The sequence below is a fragment of the Uloborus diversus genome, chromosome 10, assembly GCF_026930045.1.
Source record: "Uloborus diversus isolate 005 chromosome 10, Udiv.v.3.1, whole genome shotgun sequence".
Taxonomy (NCBI): Eukaryota; Metazoa; Arthropoda; class Arachnida; order Araneae; family Uloboridae; genus Uloborus; species Uloborus diversus.
In genome coordinates this window covers 6,319,969-6,343,496 of record NC_072740.1, presented here as the reverse complement: position 1 = coordinate 6,343,496, position 23,528 = coordinate 6,319,969, and the positions used below count along the sequence as shown (strand labels likewise).

At 36.0% G+C, this 23,528-nt stretch overlaps 1 protein-coding gene across 1 annotated transcript in view; it reads right to left on the bottom strand.

The window, feature by feature from the left end:
• Positions 1-6,179: 6,179 nt before the first annotated feature.
• The window catches only part of LOC129231633 (suppressor of lurcher protein 1-like), a 270,342-nt gene continuing 252,993 nt past the window's right edge, over positions 6,180-23,528 (bottom strand). Inside the window, exons 5-7 of the mRNA XM_054865996.1 lie at positions 14,796-14,998; positions 10,324-10,374; positions 6,180-6,262 (exon numbers count right to left, since the gene is read on the bottom strand). Coding sequence (XP_054721971.1) covers positions 6,180-6,262; positions 10,324-10,374; positions 14,796-14,998 — 337 coding nt within the window. The remainder of the gene's footprint in view (positions 6,263-10,323; positions 10,375-14,795; positions 14,999-23,528) is intronic.

The window sequence follows — 23,528 nt, the reverse complement described above, 5'->3', positions numbered from 1 at the left end:
CCTAGGGCTGCCACTGGTCCTGCCTGCTGATGTGGTTTTATTATTATCAGTTAAATACACATTTTTAAAAACTGCTGTTCAGTTGCTTTCTGCTCATGGATGGGAGGAGCTTGATGACCTTGGTGTCCCACCTTGCCTCAGTATGCAAATATAGGGGCCTATAAAAGCCTTGTTGGTTGACGATGCTATCTTGTGAAATTTACTCTTTTGTGCAGCTAGATGTTGTTGTTGCTCAGGTAAGTGGCCGTTATATACCGCCGGTTGAGAATCGCTGATTCACACTTTCATAGTATAATTCGTAGTAGCATTGGGAATTTCCAATTTTTTTTGTTAGTGATTTTTTTTTTCATTCATAGGAAGAAGTTACAGTGGTGGTAAAAAAAATTGCATCATCCGCGAAATCCAAATATTTTAAACATTTATAAGTAATTATGAAATATTTAACGGTTTCTTGCGTCATATAACACGAATTGGCATTGGTACATGACGCAAGATATTGCGTAAGATTGCATCATCCTTCTAATTATATAAAAAAACAAGTTGAACATTCGACGCATTCATTTACGATCTGAACTTATGAGTTGCAGTATGTCGAAATACGTTCAATTGACACGACAAAGGAAGAGTGTTGCTGTTGCATTGGACAAAGAAGGATTGTCGTCAAGTTCCATAGCAAAAAGAATAAACTGTTCGCAATGGATTGTTGTTCGACTGCTGAATAAGCTAAAGAGCACCGGAAGCACATTAAGAAAGAGTGGTAGTGGTCGTCCACGAATATCCAATGCAGCGCAGGACAGGTATTTGATACGACTCAGTCTTCGGAACAGACAATCATCTTACATAGACATGAGAACAGCATGGGAAAACGAATCGGGTGTTCACGCATCTACGTCTACTGTACGAAAACGACTGTGTGGTGCGGGTTTGGTGGTACGTCGACCACGAAAGAAACCATTGTTGACCAACAAAATGAAGAAACAGCGTCTAGACTGGGCAAAAGCTCACCAAGGGTGGACTGCCGATCAATGGAAATCAGTTGTGTTTTCGGACGAGTCCAAATTCAATCTGCATGGGTCCGACGGACAGCACAGTTAGGTGCCACAAAGGAGAGGAATATCATCCCGACTGCATTCAGCACACAGTCAAGCAGCCTGTATCCCAGATGTTTTGGGGATGTATTTCTTATCAAGGAGTTAGGGGGCTTCACTTTGTGCAAGGAACAGTAAACGCTCAGGTGTATATTGGCATTTTGGAGGAGAAATTGCTTCCTACTATCCGGGATCACTTTACTTCAGTTCCAAACGTCATTTTCCACGATGATTCTGCTTCGTGCTATAGGGCGAAACTGGTAAGTAACAATTTAAAAACCTTTATCCTGCCATTATACTTAAATTGACATGGGGTTAAGTATTTTTTTTTCTCTAAACTCACACACAGGTTCAGAAATAGAAAAATGAGCATGGGGTCAGCAGTTTGTCTTGGCCCGGAAAAAGCCCCGATCTAAATCCGATCGAAAATTTTTGGAATAGAGTGGGTGTAGAAGTAATGAAACATAAGCCAACATCACTTGCAAAACTCTGGGAATGAACAATTCGTGTCTGTCACCATGAACTCAGTAAAGAATACATTCAATCACTCATCCGTTCAATGCCCCGTAGATTTCAAGCTGTCATTAAAGCTAGAGGCGGACCAACAAAATATAAGGTTATATTTTATGATGTTCAAACTTTTCCATGTTACTTTTGTTTCTTTTTAAACAGAAAGAGTGTTACAATTTAAACCTCTACTTACTTTTTCGTTGTCCTCTTGGCAACGTGGATGCACTTCACATTGTACTTGTTACAGTTTTGGCCATGTATTTCCATAAATAAAGTAAACAATTAGCGGATTCCTGCTGTTAAATGTTTATTTCATAAGTTTTGCATAATTTCACATACATTCATCGTTAATCAGTCGACCAAAACTTCTCACATATCCCATTGTTGTGACAATGCGAGGGTGATGAAATTTTTTTTACCAGCACTGTAATGCGATGAATGTTTTCCCCCTTATTTGGAACTGAGGGATAACTGTTATTAATTTCACGTTGGAGTTATAAATTGACAATTATTTATTAAATTTTTTGAATAAAATTTTGACCACCAGATTACAATTAATAGCTCGATTAGTTTTAATTAGCAAATTAGTTTTAAGCTAATCATTAAATAATGTTGTATTTGGATTAAACTCTAATTAATATAATTAATAGTTAACACTTCTGGTTTGGCATTCTTTCATTTTTGAAGTTCTTGGAGCTATCCCTACCTTTAAGTAAGTTCTAGCTATGTGCCCAATTGTGTACACATGAAAAATCTCTTGTATTGCTAAATCACCAACTGAGACAATGACCATTACGCAAAGTTGTACAAAAAAAAAAAAGCGAGTTGAACAAAACTCTTTATTATGCCATAACTTTGAAACATAGTTAAAACACAAGTACATTTCAATTCATTTTAAGTCAGTTCAGTTATCTACAATCAATATGCTTCGTTTAAAATATTTATGCAACTTTTTGAGACATGGTTTCTCCCTTCTCTTAATTTAACTAGATTAAATAAATAAATATATATAAATAAATGGAATAAAATGAAATAAATATAAGGCAACATTGAAAGAAAAACAATTGTCAAAGGTTCAATGGATAATAGACATTTTTCAAGGATAGAAAAGTTCTTTCCTCTGATTTTCCTTAAAAGGAAGTTAGTCATTGAGCAGAAGTTACACTTGATTTGAAATTTTATGTACTTAATTTTGTTTCTTGTTAATAGCTTTGCATTTTGGATGACCAAAAATGTATACTTTGTAACGAGTGAAAATTTATAGTTAATAACAAAAATCAATATTTGGTTTGAAAATCCTTGTCAATTTTGTTAGAAAATAATACTTGCTAACTCAATAAAGCTGAAAGAACTTTCGGCATTTAACTGTACTAATTAAACGACAACACTTAAAAAAAGATCGAAAAGTAAACAAAGAGTTTGACAAAACACGAATGATGCCAAAATATTTTTACCAACAGTTTCGTACAGATAAGAATGCATGCAGTGATGAAGGACTTAAAGGCCTTCACCATTACTTCCATCTTTATATGTATATGCATGGGTGAAAGAAACCAGTTAAATACTATTTAACTGAGACTTAGTAAATATTGATCGTCCAATGGGCAAGAGTTTAAAAAGTCTGAAAAAATTAAACGCAACCTTTAAGATAGTTTTTTAAATTTTCTTCTTACAGCAGTTCGCATCAAAGACACTAAAAAGAAAGAATTTCCTGTTTTAATTGCATGAAAATCTCTTGAAGTTGGAGTAAAAATGTAAAAGAACTAATTCGAATATTAATCATTCGTTTTAATCAAATACACTTGTTTTAAAATATTAGGCATGATCTTTGATTTTAGTCAAATGAATATAGTCTCCACATTTTTCTGTTGCAATGGTTATCATTTTCTTGCGATTGCTATTTTCATCTTCAGAAACTCTGCATTTCACAAATATAACATTCGATTGATTAAAATAAATATATATGCACTATTCTTTTTTCACAGAACGCTCTTAATGACGGCCTTCTCTTAAAAGGGAACAATTTATTGAAGAAATAATTAATGCAACTTATAGTTTTTGTATTTGCAATTATGAAAACTCCAGTCATTTATAATAAATTAAAGTCAAGTAGCAGCAATAATACTATAATAACAACAATATTAATATTAACGTCATTTGAATTGTAATAAGGAATTTTTTTTTGTAAAAGGAAGATTCGATAGTTTCATAGAGAATAGTTACGTTTCTGAAATGATCACCCCAACCCATTTTAAGCACAATTACTAAATTTGTACTTGAAGCGTTTAGTATGAAAATTAGTTCAATTCAGTTTTTAAAATCTTACAGAGAGATGAACAACATTTGCATTTTAGGCCCCACTTACGTTTATTTATTTTTTATTTTTTCCTACGGATTTTTTAAAAAATTTTTTATTTTAAAAACATTCGGTGTACGACTTCGTTTTTGTTTTCTTTTTTAAATTTCCAAAACTCGCTCCCAATGAGCAAAACACTCGCTTTTAAATGGAGAAAAACTTTTTGTCTCACCAAATACTATTTTGTCTGTTCGCAAGTATTATTATTTTGTAAAACAGGAGGTGTTTAGTGTAAATAGTAAATGAAATGTTTAAAACTAAAAAGCATTTTAGATATTTTTAAGGGAAATCAGTGGTGTGAGAAAAATTCTTACTAGGCGAGTTCTGAAGTCACTTATTTTGACGCGAGTTCTGGAATGTTAAATTCGCACTGTTGCAAAATTATTTACAAACAAAAATAATTTAAATTACTCTGGCTTTGAAGTATCATGTGGCATTATTTTATTTATTTAATTATTTATTTTTAATTTTACATTAAAATTCCAATTGAATGCACATCGTTTCTCACTTTTATGCCAATTACTAGCCTATACAAAAAAAAAAAAAAAAAAAAAAAAAAGGTGTCGATTAAAAGCAATTTTGTCCGATAATGTTGTTGACCTATTACGTTTTTACAATATTGATATGGTTAAAGCATGAATTGAGCTGGATTTAGTCGAGTAAAACTGATTTTTGGCTGCGGTTTTCAACCAGATTGAGGGATTTGTTCCAAATCGTTTTGTGGCGTGCGTGATAGTACAGACAAAGATGTATGAATTGTGAAAAAAGAAAAACATTTTGTAAATTCAAAAAATGTGTTATGCTGGTTTTTATACTAAATGCCTTATTTTGAAACGGTGATTCGGCAACACTAGTCTTTATCTCTTCTGTTTTAATACAAAAATAATAACTTTCTATTGTTCCCTAAAGTTAAACAAAAAAAACTATGCATTCTGTATGTCATTGTAATTCGGTGGAATGACAAATTACCAATTAAAATTTTATCTGTGATTGAGCAAATTATTCAGTAGGAATGCAAAGAAATTTCAAACATAATCGAAGACTTTAACATCAGCCATAAGAAAACAACGGAGTCCATTTTGCTCCAATAAATATATTCGTCTGTAGAGTTAGAAGAAATTAACAGAACGACGTACACCGAAGGCTTAAAGTTCATCCACAGACAACTCTGGTATTTTCGGATCTTTCAATCTGAGGTCTGCATGAGTTACTTGCAATACTTCAAATTTGAAGTAATTTGAACTGACATCATGCTTTTGAAAGCACGGTGATGCGTGGATGTAATATTTTAGTATGTCGTTATCACTATATTTACAGTCACTTATGTAAATTTGGCAGCAGCAGCACCAATTTTAATATCTTAAAACTACAGTTTATGAAAAATATTTCAGCTGATAACAGCAAAACAATAAGCCATTTTGCGAGTAAATTTTTCTCAGAAAAACTTACTTACGTAAAACTTCGGCAGTTTTTTGGTTTTTGCCAAAGATTGAGCTTTCCATTTTCACTATAAATATTTTTAGCAAATTCACCACCAGTTGTTTAGCAGATCAAAAGGCAGCTTACAAATATTTTTTACTTTATTCAAGATTCTTATTCCATGTACAAATATACACACAAGATTTAAGCTCTTCTAGCTTCAAAACTTCAACATCCAGAAAATCACAATATCACGTTTTATATCATTTCACTTTGAGACGCAGTTATCAAACTTTTTATATCACGGACAAGAGAAGAAATAATGCGTTTAAACGGAACAAAATATGCAATAACTTATTGACTCGTCAGATGTCTGTAGATATCTCGAAACACTGATGTGGTGAATATTTATTACACATGACGCAAATGTCATTCACTTACGCAACACTGAAAATTATCCTTCATTGTAAGAGTAAACATAACACTTCAATTGTCAAATACGTATATTTCTGCAATGGACTGACGGTATTCCATGCAAAGTGTAAGGAGAAAAACAGAGGTGTCATACCCCTCGCAACGGACTGTTTAGTTTCCATGTCCTGTTAAAAGATCATTTCGTTTCGGCATCTCCTGAAATTCTTCTTTTTCTCTATCTAATATATCCTCGATTATTACCATGCTAATAAATTTCGCAGTAGTAGCCAAAGTAAATGCTTGAAGCTTCTGGTAAATGACGGCTCAGTTTATTATATATTTTCATCTGTAGCGTGGACAAAGGTGGCACATATGTGTGCTTCTTCCCCTTTTCAGAACCTCAGGTAGTAAGAGGCATATAATAGAGCAGGCAGGATGTAGAAAACTGCAGCATCCATTCTCAGAGGATTACCAACTGCAACACAAAAATCATAATTCAAGTTTCAATAAACTTTGAGTTACTGAGATTCGGCTGTATACAGTCGCATCTCGATATCTCGAAGCTTATAACTCGAATATTTCTTTATCTCGAAGTTTTTATTGGGTCCCAAACATTTGAGGCTGTTGTGGAAACTTCCCATAACTCGAACTACCGACAACTGGAACGTTTTAGCCGGTCTTTTGGGACTTTGAGTTATCGAGAATTGACTGTGTACATACACTGGTGTGCAAAAATTAAGGTCGAGACGGTTTTTTCAATATAACTTTGTACAAAAGCTTTCCAAATCAACACATTTAATACCGTAAGATCCCCAATACGTAAGGACATGTGTAATGTAAGCAACACTTACTAAGAGAGAAATCAGAGGGATAAAAAGAAGCTTTATTGAAAAAGTAGCATGGAGCGCAATGCGACTGAAGGCCGAAACATCCCTGTGATGGGTGTCCAGCAAGAAACATCCGGTCTTTAGTAGGGGATATGATCTCCCCCGACTGCTAGGCAGGTTTCACAGCGTCTGCCCATGCTGAGAATGAGTGTGTCAATGAGTTGTTGAGGCATTGCTGCATTTGTCTTGCAGCGCCAATCGAAGCTCCCGAATCGTTATTGGTGGTAAGGTACGAGCTGCCAAGCGTCTGCCTAGAAAATCCCATACATGCTCGATGGGATTGAGATCCGGAGATCGTGGCGGCCAATCCATACGTTCAATATCCTCACTCTCTAAGAGCTGTTCGGCAGCTACTGTGCGATGACATGGTGCATTGTCGTCCATGAAAAGGAACTGCGGACCCATAGCGCCTCTAAAAAGACTCACATATGGAAGAAGAATCTCGTTACAATAACGGGTCCCGTTGACTGAACCTGCGTCGAAGATGTGAAGGTCTGTACGACTACCAAGCATGATGCCTCCCCAAACGAGAACACCGCGACCTCCATACCTGTCCCTTTCAATGATGTTCGAGGGATGATTGCGGCTTCCCCGCTCTCTCCAGATGAGTATGCGATGAGAATTGCAACTCAGACTGAATCTGCTCTCATCTGTAAAGAGTACTCGTCCCCATTCATTGTCTCAACAATTCCGGTGTTCCCGGCACCACAGAGAACGCCTTCTCCGATGGGCAGTCGTTAGAGGTACACACCGTATAGGGCGTCGTGCAAACAGACCACTACCGTGCAGTCTTCTGGCCACGGTAAAACGCGATATCGGTCGTCCAGTCGCTTGTGTCGCGTGTCTAGCGATTTCTCCCGCTGTCTGCCGCCTGTTTCTTCTGGCCTGTAGGAAAATATACCGGTCATCTGTGGGTGTGGTTCCTCGTGGACGACCACTACTGAACCCCCGGATAGCTGTTCCTGTAGTTTGAAATTGTCTCCAAAGTCGTGAAACGATGCTGTGAGCAATTCCGAACTCTGCAGCCACACTTGTCACACTGTGGCCTTCCTCCAACTTTCCAATGATTCGACCTCGGGTAAAAGCATCCAGATGTCGTCTAACAGATTGATTATTCGCCATTTCTCGCTGAGGCAGCAACTCGGTGTGATTTTAACTGCTATACGGCGTGCAATCTCTTTGTCAGAAATACTGATCTTACACCTACAACATGCTTTATACTACTCAGACACTCCCCCATTACGTCTGCCTGCATAATTTTTGCACACCAGTGTATATATATATATATATATATATATATATATATATATATATATATATATATATATAGTTTAAAAACTGAAGAATGTCTTTTTTTATAATTTTTATTTTTGATAATATTTGTGGCTAATAAGCTTTTTTTCTTATTGGGGGGGGGGGGGCGGAAGGGGGGTAACAAACTGAAATTTTATTTTTTTAAAGTTTAAAAACTGAAGTATGTCTTTTTTTAGAATTTAAAATTTTTTTTTTTTGTTTGTGATTTAAAAGTTTGATTGAACTAATGTTACTAATGTCTTGAATACAAAGAATAAAAAGCTAAAATGTCAAAAAAGAAAGAAAAACGAAGGGGATGGGCGTGGTATTAAGTTTTTTGCCCGGTCTCAGAAAATTGAAGCTCCGCCACCGGGCTCTTCTCCGAAAATTTTATTCTAAAAACGTCCTTTTCGACGATCTTTGGTGGTATAAGGGGGAAGGGAGATCTTGGGGTTCTTCTCCGGAAATTTTTCGAACTTGAAGCTTCAACAATGTGATTGTCATCTCTGGTGACTGAAAGGAAGAGATGAGATTCCCTCTCTCTCTCTCTCTCACACACACACACACACACAGTTGCATTTCGATATTGGAGTTCCGAAATACGATTTTAGAGGATCTTTAATGATGTTTGGGAAAGATCGGTTCGGAGACTTTTCCTAAAAAAAAATTCTTAAAGTGCAACTGTGGACCATCTATGGTGACTGTAGGAGAAAGTATGGGTTTCATTCCCTAGAAATATTTTGATATTGAAGGGCCATAAACGCAGCTTTAGACGATTTTTGATGATTTTGGTTGGTAAGGGTAGAAAGACGAGGACCCTTCTCCGGAATTTTTTTGAAACTGATGTCCTAAAAACGTATATTCAGAGAACACTTAGCTCTTTGCCATACAGCCTTGAGATTCTTTTGGCTCAGCAGTGAAGTACTGGGTTATCAACACAAAGGTTCGTGGATCAAACATCGCCACGGGTACGATTCGCTCACTCTGCTTCCACATTTGTACAACAAGTGTTGGTGACCCAGCTACTCAACTAATGGCAGCATGTAACGCAACAACAGGCTCCACATCGAAAGCATCAAGCTGCAACTGGATTCTCGTTGCTTACGCCTCAACGCCTGGCTTCTCAGAGCCCCATCTGACCCAAATATCGCTCTCGCTTCCCTGCTCTATCACTTTGGAGAAGATGTGTGGCGTGTGTTCAGAGAGCTTTCAACCCTTCTTTGCCCCCGAACCTTAAGGACCTTTTGGCTCACAAGTAAACTACTGGGTTAGCATCACAATAGTCTGTTGGTCAAACCCAGCCACGGACACATTGCTCACTCTTCGCGTCCTACCAAAACTGTGTCCACGTGGTCCCGTATGCCACAAAAGCAATTAAAGACCATCTTTTATGACGCTAGGAAAAGAAAGACGTCGTTCGGAATTTTGATCCGAAAAATTTTCAAAATTGAAGTCCAAAAACGTAGTTTAAGACTAACTTCGGTAATCCGAAGTTCGGGGGCCTTCCCCCGGAAATTATTTTTAAAAAAAAAGGAGTTTTAAAAACGCTATTGTTGGCCATACTTGGCAGCGTTAAAAGAAGCGATGCAGCGGAAGAACTCTCCCTCCACTTTTCAATATTGAAGTTTCCAAAGATCCAATTTTAGACAATCCTAAATGATGGTATGGGATAGGGGGTTCTCCCTCCCCCAGAAAATGTACAAAGTTGAAGTTCTAAAAACGTAACTTTAGACCTTCTTTAATGACAAAAGGTGAAAGCATGGGGTTCAGAACTCTCTCCCGGAAATTTTCGACTTTTTTTGTGATGTTAGGGGAAGAGGTTATGTAGTCTTCCTTTGTAAATTTTTCGAAACCGGAAAATGTGACTCTATAATCAGACTTTGCTAACGTCTGGAGAAGGGATGGGTTCAAAGAATCCTCCCAGGCATTTTTTTTGAACTTGAAGCTCCAAGAGCGTTAAATTTTAGATGATCTAGCGATGACAAGCGGGAGAGGAGACTCTTAATTTTTTGAGTCCGAGTCCTAAAAACTCAACTGAAGGTGATTTTTCTGATGTTGCGGCGGGGGGGGGGGGGATATTCCGTGGTCTCCTCCTGGAATTTCATTAATTTTCAAACCTTTTGGGGGGCGGTACGATCGCCCCCCTGCGAATCCACCACTGTCTCAACGATGCTATGCCGTGAAAATTACTTGAAAGAGTTTCAGGTTTGGAAATCGAAATTAAAAACTTTAAATAGTTAGAAAAGTTAACATGTTAACTTACGAAGCAAAACTACTGCCAAATCAGTACCAATATTATACTTAAAACTCTTACATATAGACTTCGTATTAGACTTTATTTATAAGTGTTACTTACCAGAGGAGTTATTGGCAGAAGTTATAGATATCCTCTTTACTGTGGATGGATCTGTTTAAAGAAAATGTTATGCATCAAGTTAGTTGATTGAAGCAAAAATATACAGGGTGACAAGAAATAACTTGGATACACATAAAGACATTACAATTTTAATGCTAATGAAAATATTTAAGACCAAACTTCAAAGTTAATATGAATACATTATTTCGTCTAATATATTTACAAATTTTCAAAGTGGCTACCATTAGTCTTCATACAGAGCTTGAAACGTGTCACAAAATTTTAAGCTATAGGCCGCAACTCAGTTACTAATATTTTATCTGATTCCCTGCATAAGGATTTCTTTAGGGATGCCAAAGTTTTGTGAGGTTTAGCACACATCCTTATCTCCAAGATCTTCATGCATTGATGAACGGTGCCAACGACCCCAATCTAGTTCTTTTGGGTGAGATATGTGCTAGGGGGAAAATATCTCTTGTTTTTATTGATCAAGGGATAAAGATTAATCTAGAAACATACTGTAAACGCATTTTGGAAGATATTGTCTTTCATTGGTCACAAAAGTTCTTTGAAAACAAAAGATGGATCTTCCAACAGGATTCCGCACCTGCACACAGAGCTAAAGGCACTCAAGATTGGTGCAAGACACAATTTCCGGGAGCTCAAGAACGACCACCGTGTTACCCAGATTTGAACCCAATGGATTCTTCTGTTTGATCTGTTGTGAAGACAAGAATGTGTGCTAAACCTCATAAAACTTTGACATCCTTACAGAAATCCTCATGCAAGGCATGGGATAACATATCGGTAAATGAGTTGCGACCCACAGCCGAAAATTTTGTGACACGTTTAAAGCTCTGTATTAAGGCTAAAGATAGTCACTTTGGAAATTCAAAAATATATTAGACGAAATAATGTATTTATATTGATTTTGTTGTTTGGTCGTAATATTTTCATTAGCATTAAAGTTATGATGTGTGTGCGAGTTATTTCTTGTCACCCTGTATTTTCATCAGTAAGCAGTAGGGTCTGGTGGGGTAAAGTGGTCATAAAATAGTAGATTTTCAACTTAGGTGGGTGATAAATACAATAAATTCTTTAAACACTTCAACTTTTTTTTGTTGTTATTTTTCATTGCATTTTTTAAGAACACGGTACATTGAATTTCAGGGAAAAAAATATTAATTTAAATAGTTTTATAACACTTTCATTTCCTTATGTATTTATGACCACTTTACCCCATGGGATGAGGGAAAGTGGTCATAGCATGGGGTGAAGTGGTCATAGTTAAAAATAGATGCAAAACCGTTACAAATAACCCTTAACCCTTATATTTGTATATTTCGGTTATTTTTTATAGTTAAAAGTATATGCACGAGTATATACGTGTCGGATAAACATGAGTTAACACGTTCATATATGGGTGGATACATGTCTACTAGGGTGGGTCAGCGTCCTATGGTTAAAAAAATAAAAATTCCGATTTCCATCGGGTAGGGCAAGAAAAAGGTGCCAAATGACGTTTTAAGGTTATACAGGGTGTTCCATTTTAACCTGCAAGACCTTTATTTTTGCAACCGTTCGTCCTAGATGTACGCTTCCAATTGCAAAAGTGTTCAAAATCAGATGCAGAGTTAAGATATTGAAAGTTTGAAACAAAAATAGAAATGAACCAAAAAAATACAAAATTTAACTTTTTATACTGGTCCCCGGTACCCTAACTAACCATGTATATAACGAACACCATGTATATAAAATTTCATTCAATTAGGAGTTTATTTTTGCCTCCGATCGTCTGTAAAGTTTAACAAAATGCCACTAAATAACATTAGCGGAAAAACAGTATCAACAATTAGATACGAAACGATTTGTCACCTGAAACTAAATAAAAAAAAAAAAAAATGACTTGCATAAAATAGCGCCTTTCCAATCATCTGTGAACTTCAACAAAACGTCCGCAAATTACGTTTGTTAAAACACATAAAGAGCAATAAGATGCAAGAAGATTTATAGCTTGCAAAAAATAAATACATAAAAAATTAATCTAAAATAATAACAATAATATCAACAGTAGTAATAAAATCTGTAACTACTATTAAAAATAGCCCCCATATAAATTGTCTGTAAACTTCATCGAAACAAACAGAAATAACGTTTGGGGGGGGGGGGAGTAAAAAAAACAACAACAACAATATGTAAAAAGAGTTAGTCAAAAAGAAATGAATGTATTTATCATCTGCAAAATAAACAAGTAAAATTATGAACGATATTTGAAGAGAAAGGAAAAAAAAAGTCAGTAAGATGCGAAAAAGTATCGTTTGCAAAGAAAAAATATAGAAATAAATAAATATACACTGATAAGCCAAAACATTATGATCACCCAGTCAATAACGCGTTGTGCAACCTTTGGTCTGCAAAACAGCTGCGACTCGCCTTGGCATGGATACCACAAGCTCTTGGTTGACGTCTGGAGATAGATTGTACCAAATGTTAGTGCAGCGGTTACGCAAAAGTTGAGATTTCTTGACATGGGTGTTTCCAGCTCTGAGCTGCCTTTCCATGAAATCTCGAATGCGTTCTATAGGATTTAAATCCGGTAAGTTTGGTGGGCTGGGCATTAATTGGAATACTTCATCATGGTGCTGGGTCCACTCCAGCCCAATTATAGCCTTGTGACATTGGGCATTGTCCTGCTGGAAGATGCCATTTCCAGTAGGGAAGATCGACGCCATGTACGGGTGCACCTGATCTGCCACGGTATTCAGATAATCCACAGCCTTCTTGGTATGATCTACCACAAATAAGGGTCCCAGAGTCTGCCAGGAAAAAGTCCCCCAAATCATAATGCCGCCACCACCAGCCTGTTTATGACCTACGGTACAAGACGGGAGCAACTGTTCAGCTGTAAGACGGCGAACCCTGACACGACCATTCACGTGATGAACAAGAAATCGCAATTCGTCGGACCAGACAACTCTCTTCCAGTCATCCAAGGACCAGTCTCGGTGTTCTCGGGCCCACTGTAGTGGTAGTTGGCGATGGTGATTGGTCAATAGATGCACACTAGTGGGACGTCTGCTGCGCAGTCCATATCCAACAGTGTTCGCTGAACTGTGTGTTTGAAAACACTTCCACTCGCACCTGCATTGTATTGAGCTGTTAGTTGATCAATTGTCTGCCTCCGATTTTGCTTTACCAAGCGGCCTAGTCTCCGACTCCCCATATCTTTGATGACGCGTGACCGTCCAACACCTTTACGCCTACTGTTGGTTTCACCGTCTTTTTTCCACTTTGTATAAGTACTAACAACGACAGATCGTGAACAACCTACCAGTCTTGCAGTTTCTGAGATACTCGTTTCGAGTCTTCGGGTCATCACAATTTGCCCTCTCTCAAATTCGCTAAGATCGTTACTCTTTCCCTTAACTTACAAAAGAAAGTGCTCGAATGAAGCCTTACCTTCTCCAGCCCCAGTTATATACCCATCCCACCTCATCATGTGGTCTCCACGTCATCCACACGAGTTCTTTGAAAACGTTAGGGGTGGTCATCATGTTTTAGCTCTTCAGTGTACATATAAACGCTTAAAACAATAGATCACTATCTGCCTTAAAGAACAAAAAAATAAATAAATGAATAAATAAATAAAACTATTGTGTTCATTCACTGGAAAAATCTGTATTCATTTACTGGTAAGAAGTGTTCATGCGCTGGGTTGTGCCAACTTTTTCTTTAAGCATCGAAAAAGACGGAAGCGATATCTTAAGTTCCTGATTTTTTTTTTGACAGATTTACATGATAAATTAAAATCTTTTTAAGTATCGCGAATTAAATATTATTGTATTTAAAAATACTACGATTAAAAAAAAATGAATTTGTGCTTAGGTGTTCATTGTCTGGACGGTCTACCCGATACTGTTTTGAGACAATAAGCCAGTTTTAATGCTTTTAAATAGGGGCGGGGGGGGGGTGAATTATCAAATTATGGATTCATTCAGATTTGACTGAACTGTGACTTGGCGATGTGCTGTCAAATTTGGCATTTTGCGCCTTGTTCGCCTAGGCGACAGAATTGGCTATATGTCGCCTAATATGGTTCGAACCAGAATGACTATTAATAATTTTAATGGCAGAGTTTTCAGTATATATATCTTCGGCACGTAGAGGAATGAGTGGCTTCATCGGAATTCCTGTATCCAACAGTATTTGTATCGGCTTAGGTGACATAAACAGTTCACAAGAGATTCGGTACAGCCACACACAGAGACAGATGCACTTAATTATATAGAAGTAAAATTTTTAAAGCTTTGAGTCTCGAATACTTAGCTTGTTTCTTTACTTGGAAATATGCTATATTATTCACAAAATTTATTTTTAGTTGAAGGAAACTTGTCTTTTTTATTCTTCATACTTCGAGTGTCAATCAAAGCGGTTTAATTTATTGGATTCGCTTCCAGATAAAGGTTACTTACCTTCTTGTTTTTTGAACTGGTAAAAGGCTTCAAATCCCGTTCCATCGAACTTTTCATTGGACTTGAAGACGATCCGAAAGTATCCCGTTTCCGATTCAACGTATTTGGCTTTCTTTTCGTTACCACAGATTCGAGACATTTTACGGTCTGTTGTTTTGAAGTTTGAAAACTCGACGTAATCACTTGCAGTTTCTTGTTCACAACTGTTAAAAGAAAAACATTGGAATCACTTCAGGCAGTAACTATCGAGAATGATTTCTACGAGTGGTTACAACATAATGCTTCTAATGGTAATTTTAATTCAGGAGTTTCTGAAACAGGTTTTGCAAATTCAGTCAGCCGATGCGTCAGTAAGTTAGGTTTTAATGTTGAGATTTTTAGTACTAAATCTGATAACCATGGCTTAATCTTTATACTTAACAAAGACTCGTATATACCTTTTATTATGAAGCGAATGATTCCATTTCCGATGGTCCATGTTCGGAAACTAAGTAAATATTTCAAAATCAAGAAGTATTACTTCCACAATTATGATAGCTCAAATTATTCCAATGAGTATCAAACTTGTGTTTATCCTTTACAGTACTCATTAAACTAAATTTTATGCCATATCAAAGGTTCAAGAGACCGTTATTGCATTAGGGTAATTTAATTTCAAGTATTGGTACTGCTTTTTATTACTATCTATTGCCAAATATTTAATTTATTAGTTACGGTTTATTTCTGTACTAACCAGGGAACCTCACACGACTTCAGTAATCATGAAAAAAGTTCAAAATGGTCGCATTTGAAAGAGCATATTTAGACATTTTTTTGACCCATGAAGTGTGTGCCCTTGTCCTTTCGTTTTCAAGATATGGAGTCTTAAAGTCTGCCGAAATCTCAAGAAAAGTCGCCAAATTTAAAGACTTGGCAAAAAATTTAAAACATCGCGCTTTTTTTATCGTCAGCATCATGCAAGGCATCTGATTTCCATTTTAGGTCATCTGCAAGGCGTGTGAAAAATGTGTGTTGCATTAATCCCTTACTTATATGTGTTAAATTAAGAAATCACCATCAAGCTTATAAAGTGAAAAGTCGTAAGCTTTATCCAGAGGAAAGACAACTTTACAATGAATTAAACATAAATTGTATCACTTCATTTGTGATAATAGTACATTTCAGAAATTTTCTGCATTTTAAGTGCATTTAACTTAACTAATTTAAGTGTTAATTCTTATTAATGAAATATGTTGTAAGTATTTCTTAATAATCTGGGACAATTAATATGAATAAGTACAAAAATCAAACTGAATTGAGCTCAAACACAGATAATAAAACGAATGGTCTTTGATGTAGAAATAAAATGGTCATGGATTATGGTATCAGTTCTTTTTTTTTTTAAAGTTATAATTTATGCATAAAGTTTTATTGTCTGACCACAGTGAGGAAAAATATGTAATTTTTAGTTTAAAAAAATTCCAAAAAGAAAACAAAGGATAAAAAATGTCAATAACCTGCGCTTCAAAATTATCGATATCGGAAATTACATCATGGATGGAGGGAAATAATTATTTTTGTTCTTAAAAACTGTTAATATAGTCGACGTTCGTTAAAACAACCCCTGACATCCGAACAAAATCTGCCACTACAGCTAAAAGTGGTTATAACGTAAATGCACAATATATTGCATGATTTTTATTCATTTTTTTTAAAATAATGGAATAGCTTTTAAACGTTATGTTTCAATCAAACTACTATCTCTTATTCATTTCCAGATTAGTACAACCACAATACTCGGACATGATACTATATGCTTGGTATAAGTCTGGGTTATTGAAACTCGGCCACCTCCATTTTAAATCCCTTTGCAATTTTGCATTTTGGGGCAGTTTGATGGTTGCAATATCTGTGCACGAATTAAATTCATGAAATGTTTCTAGTGCCGAAAATTTCTGTCTTTTAATCATTATTTTGTTCAATGTCATATTTGTCAGGGTCAGTAGCACCCCTTAGCCTTTTTACCCTTTCGACAGACTTCTTTCATTTTTATTTTACTGTACATCTTATTTGTATTTAACGTTAATCTGCTAATTAAAATTTCTGAATTAGAAGTTCTTTTTTTTAAATTTATATTGCCTCAAGTATACATATTAATTTTGCGCAGAATCTAAAAGAAATATTCATTATTAATACTGATAGGAACTGTATTAAGAAATACTTGAAATATATTACATCAATAATGTTGCAATTAACACTTAAAGTACTGAAGTAAAATTTACTTAAATTACACTAAAATGCAAAAATATACTTTAATCCTGCTCGTCCCTTCAAAATTTTAGAGGGGAAAGGGTTAATTCTGCCGTGGGATGTTAAAGCGCAGTATCTGTCGAAATGAATTTTTGTGACATTTGAAGAAACTCGTTTTGGATTCCAAAAATGGATACGTTTGAATATAACATCCTTTTCGTGCTTAATTTTCAGCGGAAACCAAATAAGCAATTTTGTACACTAAAGCTAAGGCAGAGGTGCTCACCCCCTCTAAGGGCAAGGGCGTACCCCCTAAATGTCACAAAGATTCCCAAAAAGCAAGAGCCCCCCATAAATGAGAAAAATTCTCCTCAACCGCCTCCCCTAAAAATTTCAATGGCGCAGTCTGCACCACGCCCCCCCCCCCCCAGGTGGGCACCCTCGGCTAAAGTACAGAATATGGCAAAAAAAAAAAATGCTGATACTACGCTTTACTTTCCCACGACAGAATTATACAAAATGCTTATCATGCCGAAAAGCAACCGAAAACACACCCACATACGCATAGCTAGAGTTGTAAATAATGTGTTTGGGAACTCACCTTGGGGTTTAGGGAACTCGCCAGAAAAAAAGGTGGTTTGAAATCAATTTACATTACATTTGCATTTTTTTTGCAAAAAAAAAAAACAAAAACAAATATTTCTATTGACAGCGTTCCCCCGCGAGCGTCCCCCTTCCTTACCATACTACTTTTGCAAGTACATATAACTACATTTTTGTTAAAAACCAGGAGGGTCAACCTTAGCCTCTTAAACAACCCCCCCCCCCCCCACCAACTGTGGCGGGCTTCTTTGATCATTAATAATGAGATAAAACTTAAGTTTAATCTTGATTTAACGTTGTTCTTCTGGAAAAACTTTCCGCTTCATAAGCTTGATAGCGGTTCCTAACTTTGACGCACACAAGTAAAGCAGGGGTGTCTATTTCCTCCAAGAGCAATAGTGTTCCCCTCCCACATTAATATCTTGGAGACCCCACAAAACAAAAGCTTCTCCCCCCTCCCAGACGATAGAAAGATACCCCTGAAAACAACACCCTAAAAACTTTAATGGCGAGTTTGTGCCACGACTCCCTTTCCCCCTAGTAGTCACCCATGAGAAAAGAATCAAATTAAAACATCTTTCACGCGTTTTAGTGAAGACCAAAAATGGCAATGAAATGTCTTGTCAGATGCAGATTTTGATTTCGCGCCGTACCTACCATTTTTGAACAAAATTCCCTAAATTTGGCGACTTAACTTAAAATTCCGACTAACTTTAAGACCTCATATTTCGATAACGGGGTCGCGAGGGTACGTAATTTTTGTGCCATAAATTTATTTTACGATGGGCTTTCAAATGCTAACAATTTCAATTTTTTTCGAATTTCCTTGATCGTGAGGTTTCCTGGTGAGAAGAAATCATTCCAGAATTTTTAAATGGGCTTCATCCTTCAAACATCCATAATACTTAAAAATGAAAGTAATACGCAAAGGAATATCTTTGGTGTAATAATTTTTTTCAGCAAAGGTTTTTTTTTCCCCATTTATTTACATTTTTTTTCAGTAACGCATTATGCTTTAAATGTTCAAATATGTTTACAGCGTAATTTTAGTGGACATCAAGATCCTATATACACCCTTGTGCAAATTAATTGAAAGAAAGTATTTTTTTCATAAATTTTAAAATCATTCCACGTATTCTTCACCAATAAAACTGAAATTTGTAAAAATAAGAATGGAATGAATAAATCCTTTACCTATCATCAATTTTCACCAGTCAGAGGGGTTCTGAAAGATGGTGCAGATGCTTCCGTAGATGGAAGCTGCACACACACACAGCTATGATTACGTCAGTTGAGATTTCACTGTCGTCAGCGATGGATGTGACACAGCGAAAGCGTACAAAGATTGTTACTCTTTTCGAACATACGCCAAAGACTTATAGAGAGGTTTCAAAGATAGTTGGTGTTTGTATTGCAACTACGGGCCGTATTAAAAAACGAAATAGTGAAACAGGATCCATATCACCAAAACGGAGAGGAAAATTTGGCCGAAAATTGAAGTGTGTAGTATCATTGATTCAAACACTCAAATTGTTGAAGGAACCTAGCACTATGGTTTCAGTAGAACTCAAAGCACATGCGTAAAGGTCAGAATCGGCACAGAGCAGGTAAAATCTTAGAAGCGAAACGAAAACCGGCCTTTGTGGCTGAGCGGTAAAAGCTCTTGCTTTGCGACCTGTTGTGAGATTCACGTCGTGGGTTCGGACACCACTCAAGTTATTTCTTCCCTTAGTGCAATAAAAATATCTTGTTTGTATATTAAAATAAATATATAGTTGGTGCATAATTGTGAAAAAGCATGGTTGAAACATTGGTGTGAAAAAGCATGAACTTATCAATATTGAATAAACGAATAAAGCAAGAGCTGTAAAGAAACTGCCACTGATTTCATGGAGTAAGGTTACACACATTTTTTTTTTACAGTGTATGAAATGATAACCGCCTCCTTTTTGAAGTCGGTTAAAAATGTGTTCAAAAACCTGTTTGGGAATCAAAACTAATGTACGTGGTGATAACAGAGTGCGGTTGAGCAAGAGACATATAGATAAAACGCAATTTAGTGGTTTATATTACATACATAACTAAAAAAAGAAGTTCACTGAGTTAATCAATAAACTTAATTTAAATATCTGATCAGGCATTATATCATTCACACGATCTCACTATCGACCATCGAACCAATTTCAAACTCTAGAGTCTATACATATAACTGTAGAAAACAATACGCCATCTAGACAATTTACATATTGTTGTTTGTCGCAATTTCAGTTCGTATACTGTCAGTACGTTTAGTGTTACGATTTCGCTTAAGATACAAAATTTCAGCTTGTTTATACACGCGTTATACATTGGTGGACAATTGCTAAGGACGGATTCTAATGGGCTATGTAGCGCCTAAAAAAGTAAGTGTAATTCGAAGCCAAGCTAAATAAACTAAGGCCAGAACACTAGAACATTGCAATGACGATAATTTATAGTGCTCTGAAATCCAGAAACAGTTGAAAAGTGTACAAAGGACGAAACGGTCAATTTGGGCTGAATACGTAAAAGTGAATAAATGTAATTACCGTCCCCAGGCGTTCTGGCGTAAGATGTCAATGTGGGATACGGCTATCATAGAGAGCGATGCAAGCTTCCACACGTCATGTAAGGCTTTACACAACATTATTTAGCAGTTGTTGGGGTAATTTATCTTATTCTTCTGTCGGTCACGGATAAGGGTATCCTTGCTTATTGGAGGGTGTTGTCGACCAGCAGGACTGCTCCTCAAAGCGTCCCAAACATTTTCAATATGATTCAGATCTATAGAACGTGCTGATCATTCGATGGGTTGAATATTTTGAGTGATCTAGACACGTCCTGGACGGCGATTGTTAATGACTCGTTACGTTGCCATCCATGAAAACGAATTTATTTCCCACAGCACCACAGAACACGTGAAAATGAGGCAGTAGAACAACATTAATGTATCACTAGCCGTCATAGTCTTGTTTGGAAGCACACAAGCGACGTACGGCTATTGATCATAATCCTACCCAAACCATAACACAACTTGTAGGATACTAGTGCTTTTCTTTTATATTTGCCGGCTTGTATGCTGTACCACTCTCATGCCAGGTTTGTTGTTGTCCCCAATTAGACGGCAAACTGAACCTGCTTTCATCTGAGAATAGTACACAAGCTCAGTCGACTTCTTTCCAAATGCAATGCTGAAGACATCATTACAAACGAGCAAAACACTGACTTGTAGACAATGGGATGTACAAAACAAGCTGACGGGCGTATAGTCTTTACGTATTCAAACGTCTGGCTACAGCTTTTTGGGATATTTGCTTGCTTTTAGCAGCAGGAAACTGCTTTGAATACTTCAGTAGCTGTGTTGCGCTGGTTCCTTTTTGTTGCTAGCACCAAGTACCAATCTTCTGCTGACGTCGTATTGCCTACACGACCTCCCTCGTGACATTTGCTACACATTCCATTTGTTTAAAATGATTTTCAAACTCTAGAAACAACCCTGTGACTGACGTCAAACTCCCTGTCAACACCTAAATTTTTCTGCACTTCTTCGATGTTGCCAACCACACGGAAAACCATAAAATCATCTAAGGGATGTCGGGCAAACGTACCGAGAAATGCAAGTTCGTCAATTGATTATTTTCCGTCAAACTTTGCTTTTGAACAGCAATGGTCATTACGCGTCCAATCCATTGTATCGCTTATCAGCGCTATCACGTGACCAGCAACGTCATGAGTCTAAAAATTGCGTACTCACAACGCGTCTTACTGTGTCCGGAACTTATGATAATTTCAATAATTCCCTGCCTTCTATTTTGTGGTTGCTAACGCTGCCATTGCCATCCGTCCTTAGCAATTGTCCACCAGTGTATGTTTGGTCAAAATTATCGGAAGATTTTCCGTCAACTGGTGAAAGATTTTACCAGTTTGAAAAAATTGAACCGTGGCTTCCTTCGCAAGACTCATAGCTTTCAAAATTTACTTAAATTTATTCCTGTTGCCCTTTGATTTGTTCAATAATCCCGTCGAGAAACCATTTTCTTGCCGAATGTTAAGATCTAAATTTGAAATGTAGGACTATTGGACAAACTCTACAACATGCCCTAAGAATGAAATGGGAGAAATTGAAAGCTCAGTTGAAACTGGACCCATATCACTAGAATGCAAGACTTGAATTTTGCGCTCCAATACAAGTCTGATAATCAAATTTGAATTTAAAGGATGGTCCAAATGACTTCAGGCCCTACTGCATACTGTAAGAAAAGAAAGACGAAAATATATAGCATAAATCTTGAAGGATATGCTTTCCTTAATAGGTGAAAGAATTCATAAGAATGCCAATGAATGCTGAACGATCATCATTTGCTTGCCGCACTTCTGATTTCTGGAGCAAACTGGGTATTCTTTTCTAACAACAGGAAATTAGGGGAAGGAAACCCGAAATTAAGCCCCAATTTCACACGTAAGAATTTTTATTTTTTATTCAGAAAAAGTTCTTAATTTTGAAAACAGTTAAAGATCACTAATGGAAAAGTAATTGTCGTTTTAGAACAAGGACTTTTAAAATTTAATTTTGTATTTGCTTTTTAAAAGATTTTGTGCGAATTGAGAAAATAATTTTCATTAAAAATTAGAAAACGTTGCTCAATTTCTGAATTGTAACATGTTTATAGAAAGGATATTTCTTATTACGCGATGCAATATAAATAAAAAACTGATTCAAGGAACAAAAGTGCACTGTAAGTAATTTTGTACTTACAATTCGAAAGCCCCTTTTTTAGTTTGCTTTTTATGCGTATTAAATATCAGTTTCAAAATATATATTAAGTTTAAAATGAAATTAAGACTCGGGGAAAAACTAAATTATGAAGAAAATCCGGTACGAAGTGAAGTTACGAATTCTTAACTGGGTAAAAAGTATATTACGTGTATTTTCTAAGCAAAAAAAAAAAAAAAAAAAAAAAAAAAAAAAAAAAAACAGCAACAATCTTGTACTCGGTATTTACAGCTGAATCACGTGGAGCTATAAAGTGTCCCATTTACAACAGTCTTTTAGGGCTTCATTTATGGTGGATTTTGATAGCTAAAAAAATATTTGTTTGAGGAAAGTATAATAAGATTTTATCGAGCTGCAAGAGCCAACGTGATAATCAAACCCTTTCTTTAAAACAGCTCCACTCAACTCTTTCCATGAAGGATCCTTGAAATCGTCTACTTTTAATCGCAGAAAATAAAATAGTGAAAAGCATATTCAACCCGAACATATTTAAAGCAAATTAAGAAATTATTTTTTTTTGTGATACAAGCGACATTTATCCTATAAACTATTAGAAATTTAGGAGATTTTTGGTTGATGAACGTATGGTACTCATTTTGTATACGTTGTGTGAAATGTAATCTTTAAAAAGAATTGTTTCTTTTAATTTTATGCTTGAAAATATGTCCCTGGTCCCTCCAGTCATTTAGTGCGTGTTTTGAACGGAAAGATGATTAAAAAAAAACGCACTTGTTTAAGGGGACACTGGACGTTCAAAAGGAAGAAATTTTCGTCAAATTTTTGAAATTTTTATTTTTTGAATTTATTTGAATATGAAGGCAATCTTGTGAGTTTTGTTTTATTTTTTATAGTATAGCGAATGACTTAAAATAAGTTTCAGTGTTGTGAAATCTAAATAATTACGCAAGGGACTTTTCAAAGTTTTCTTAATTATCGTTAAGGTTACTTACATTTTTTATAAATAATTGGTCTTCTAATTAAAAACTTTTAATGAAATTTTATAATTAAGCTTGTACTAGTGTTTAAAGTATATGGTTAAAATTTCATGCAAATCCATCAATAAGTAAAAAATTTTGTTTTCAAGGTCCAGTGTCCCCTTAAGGACTCGA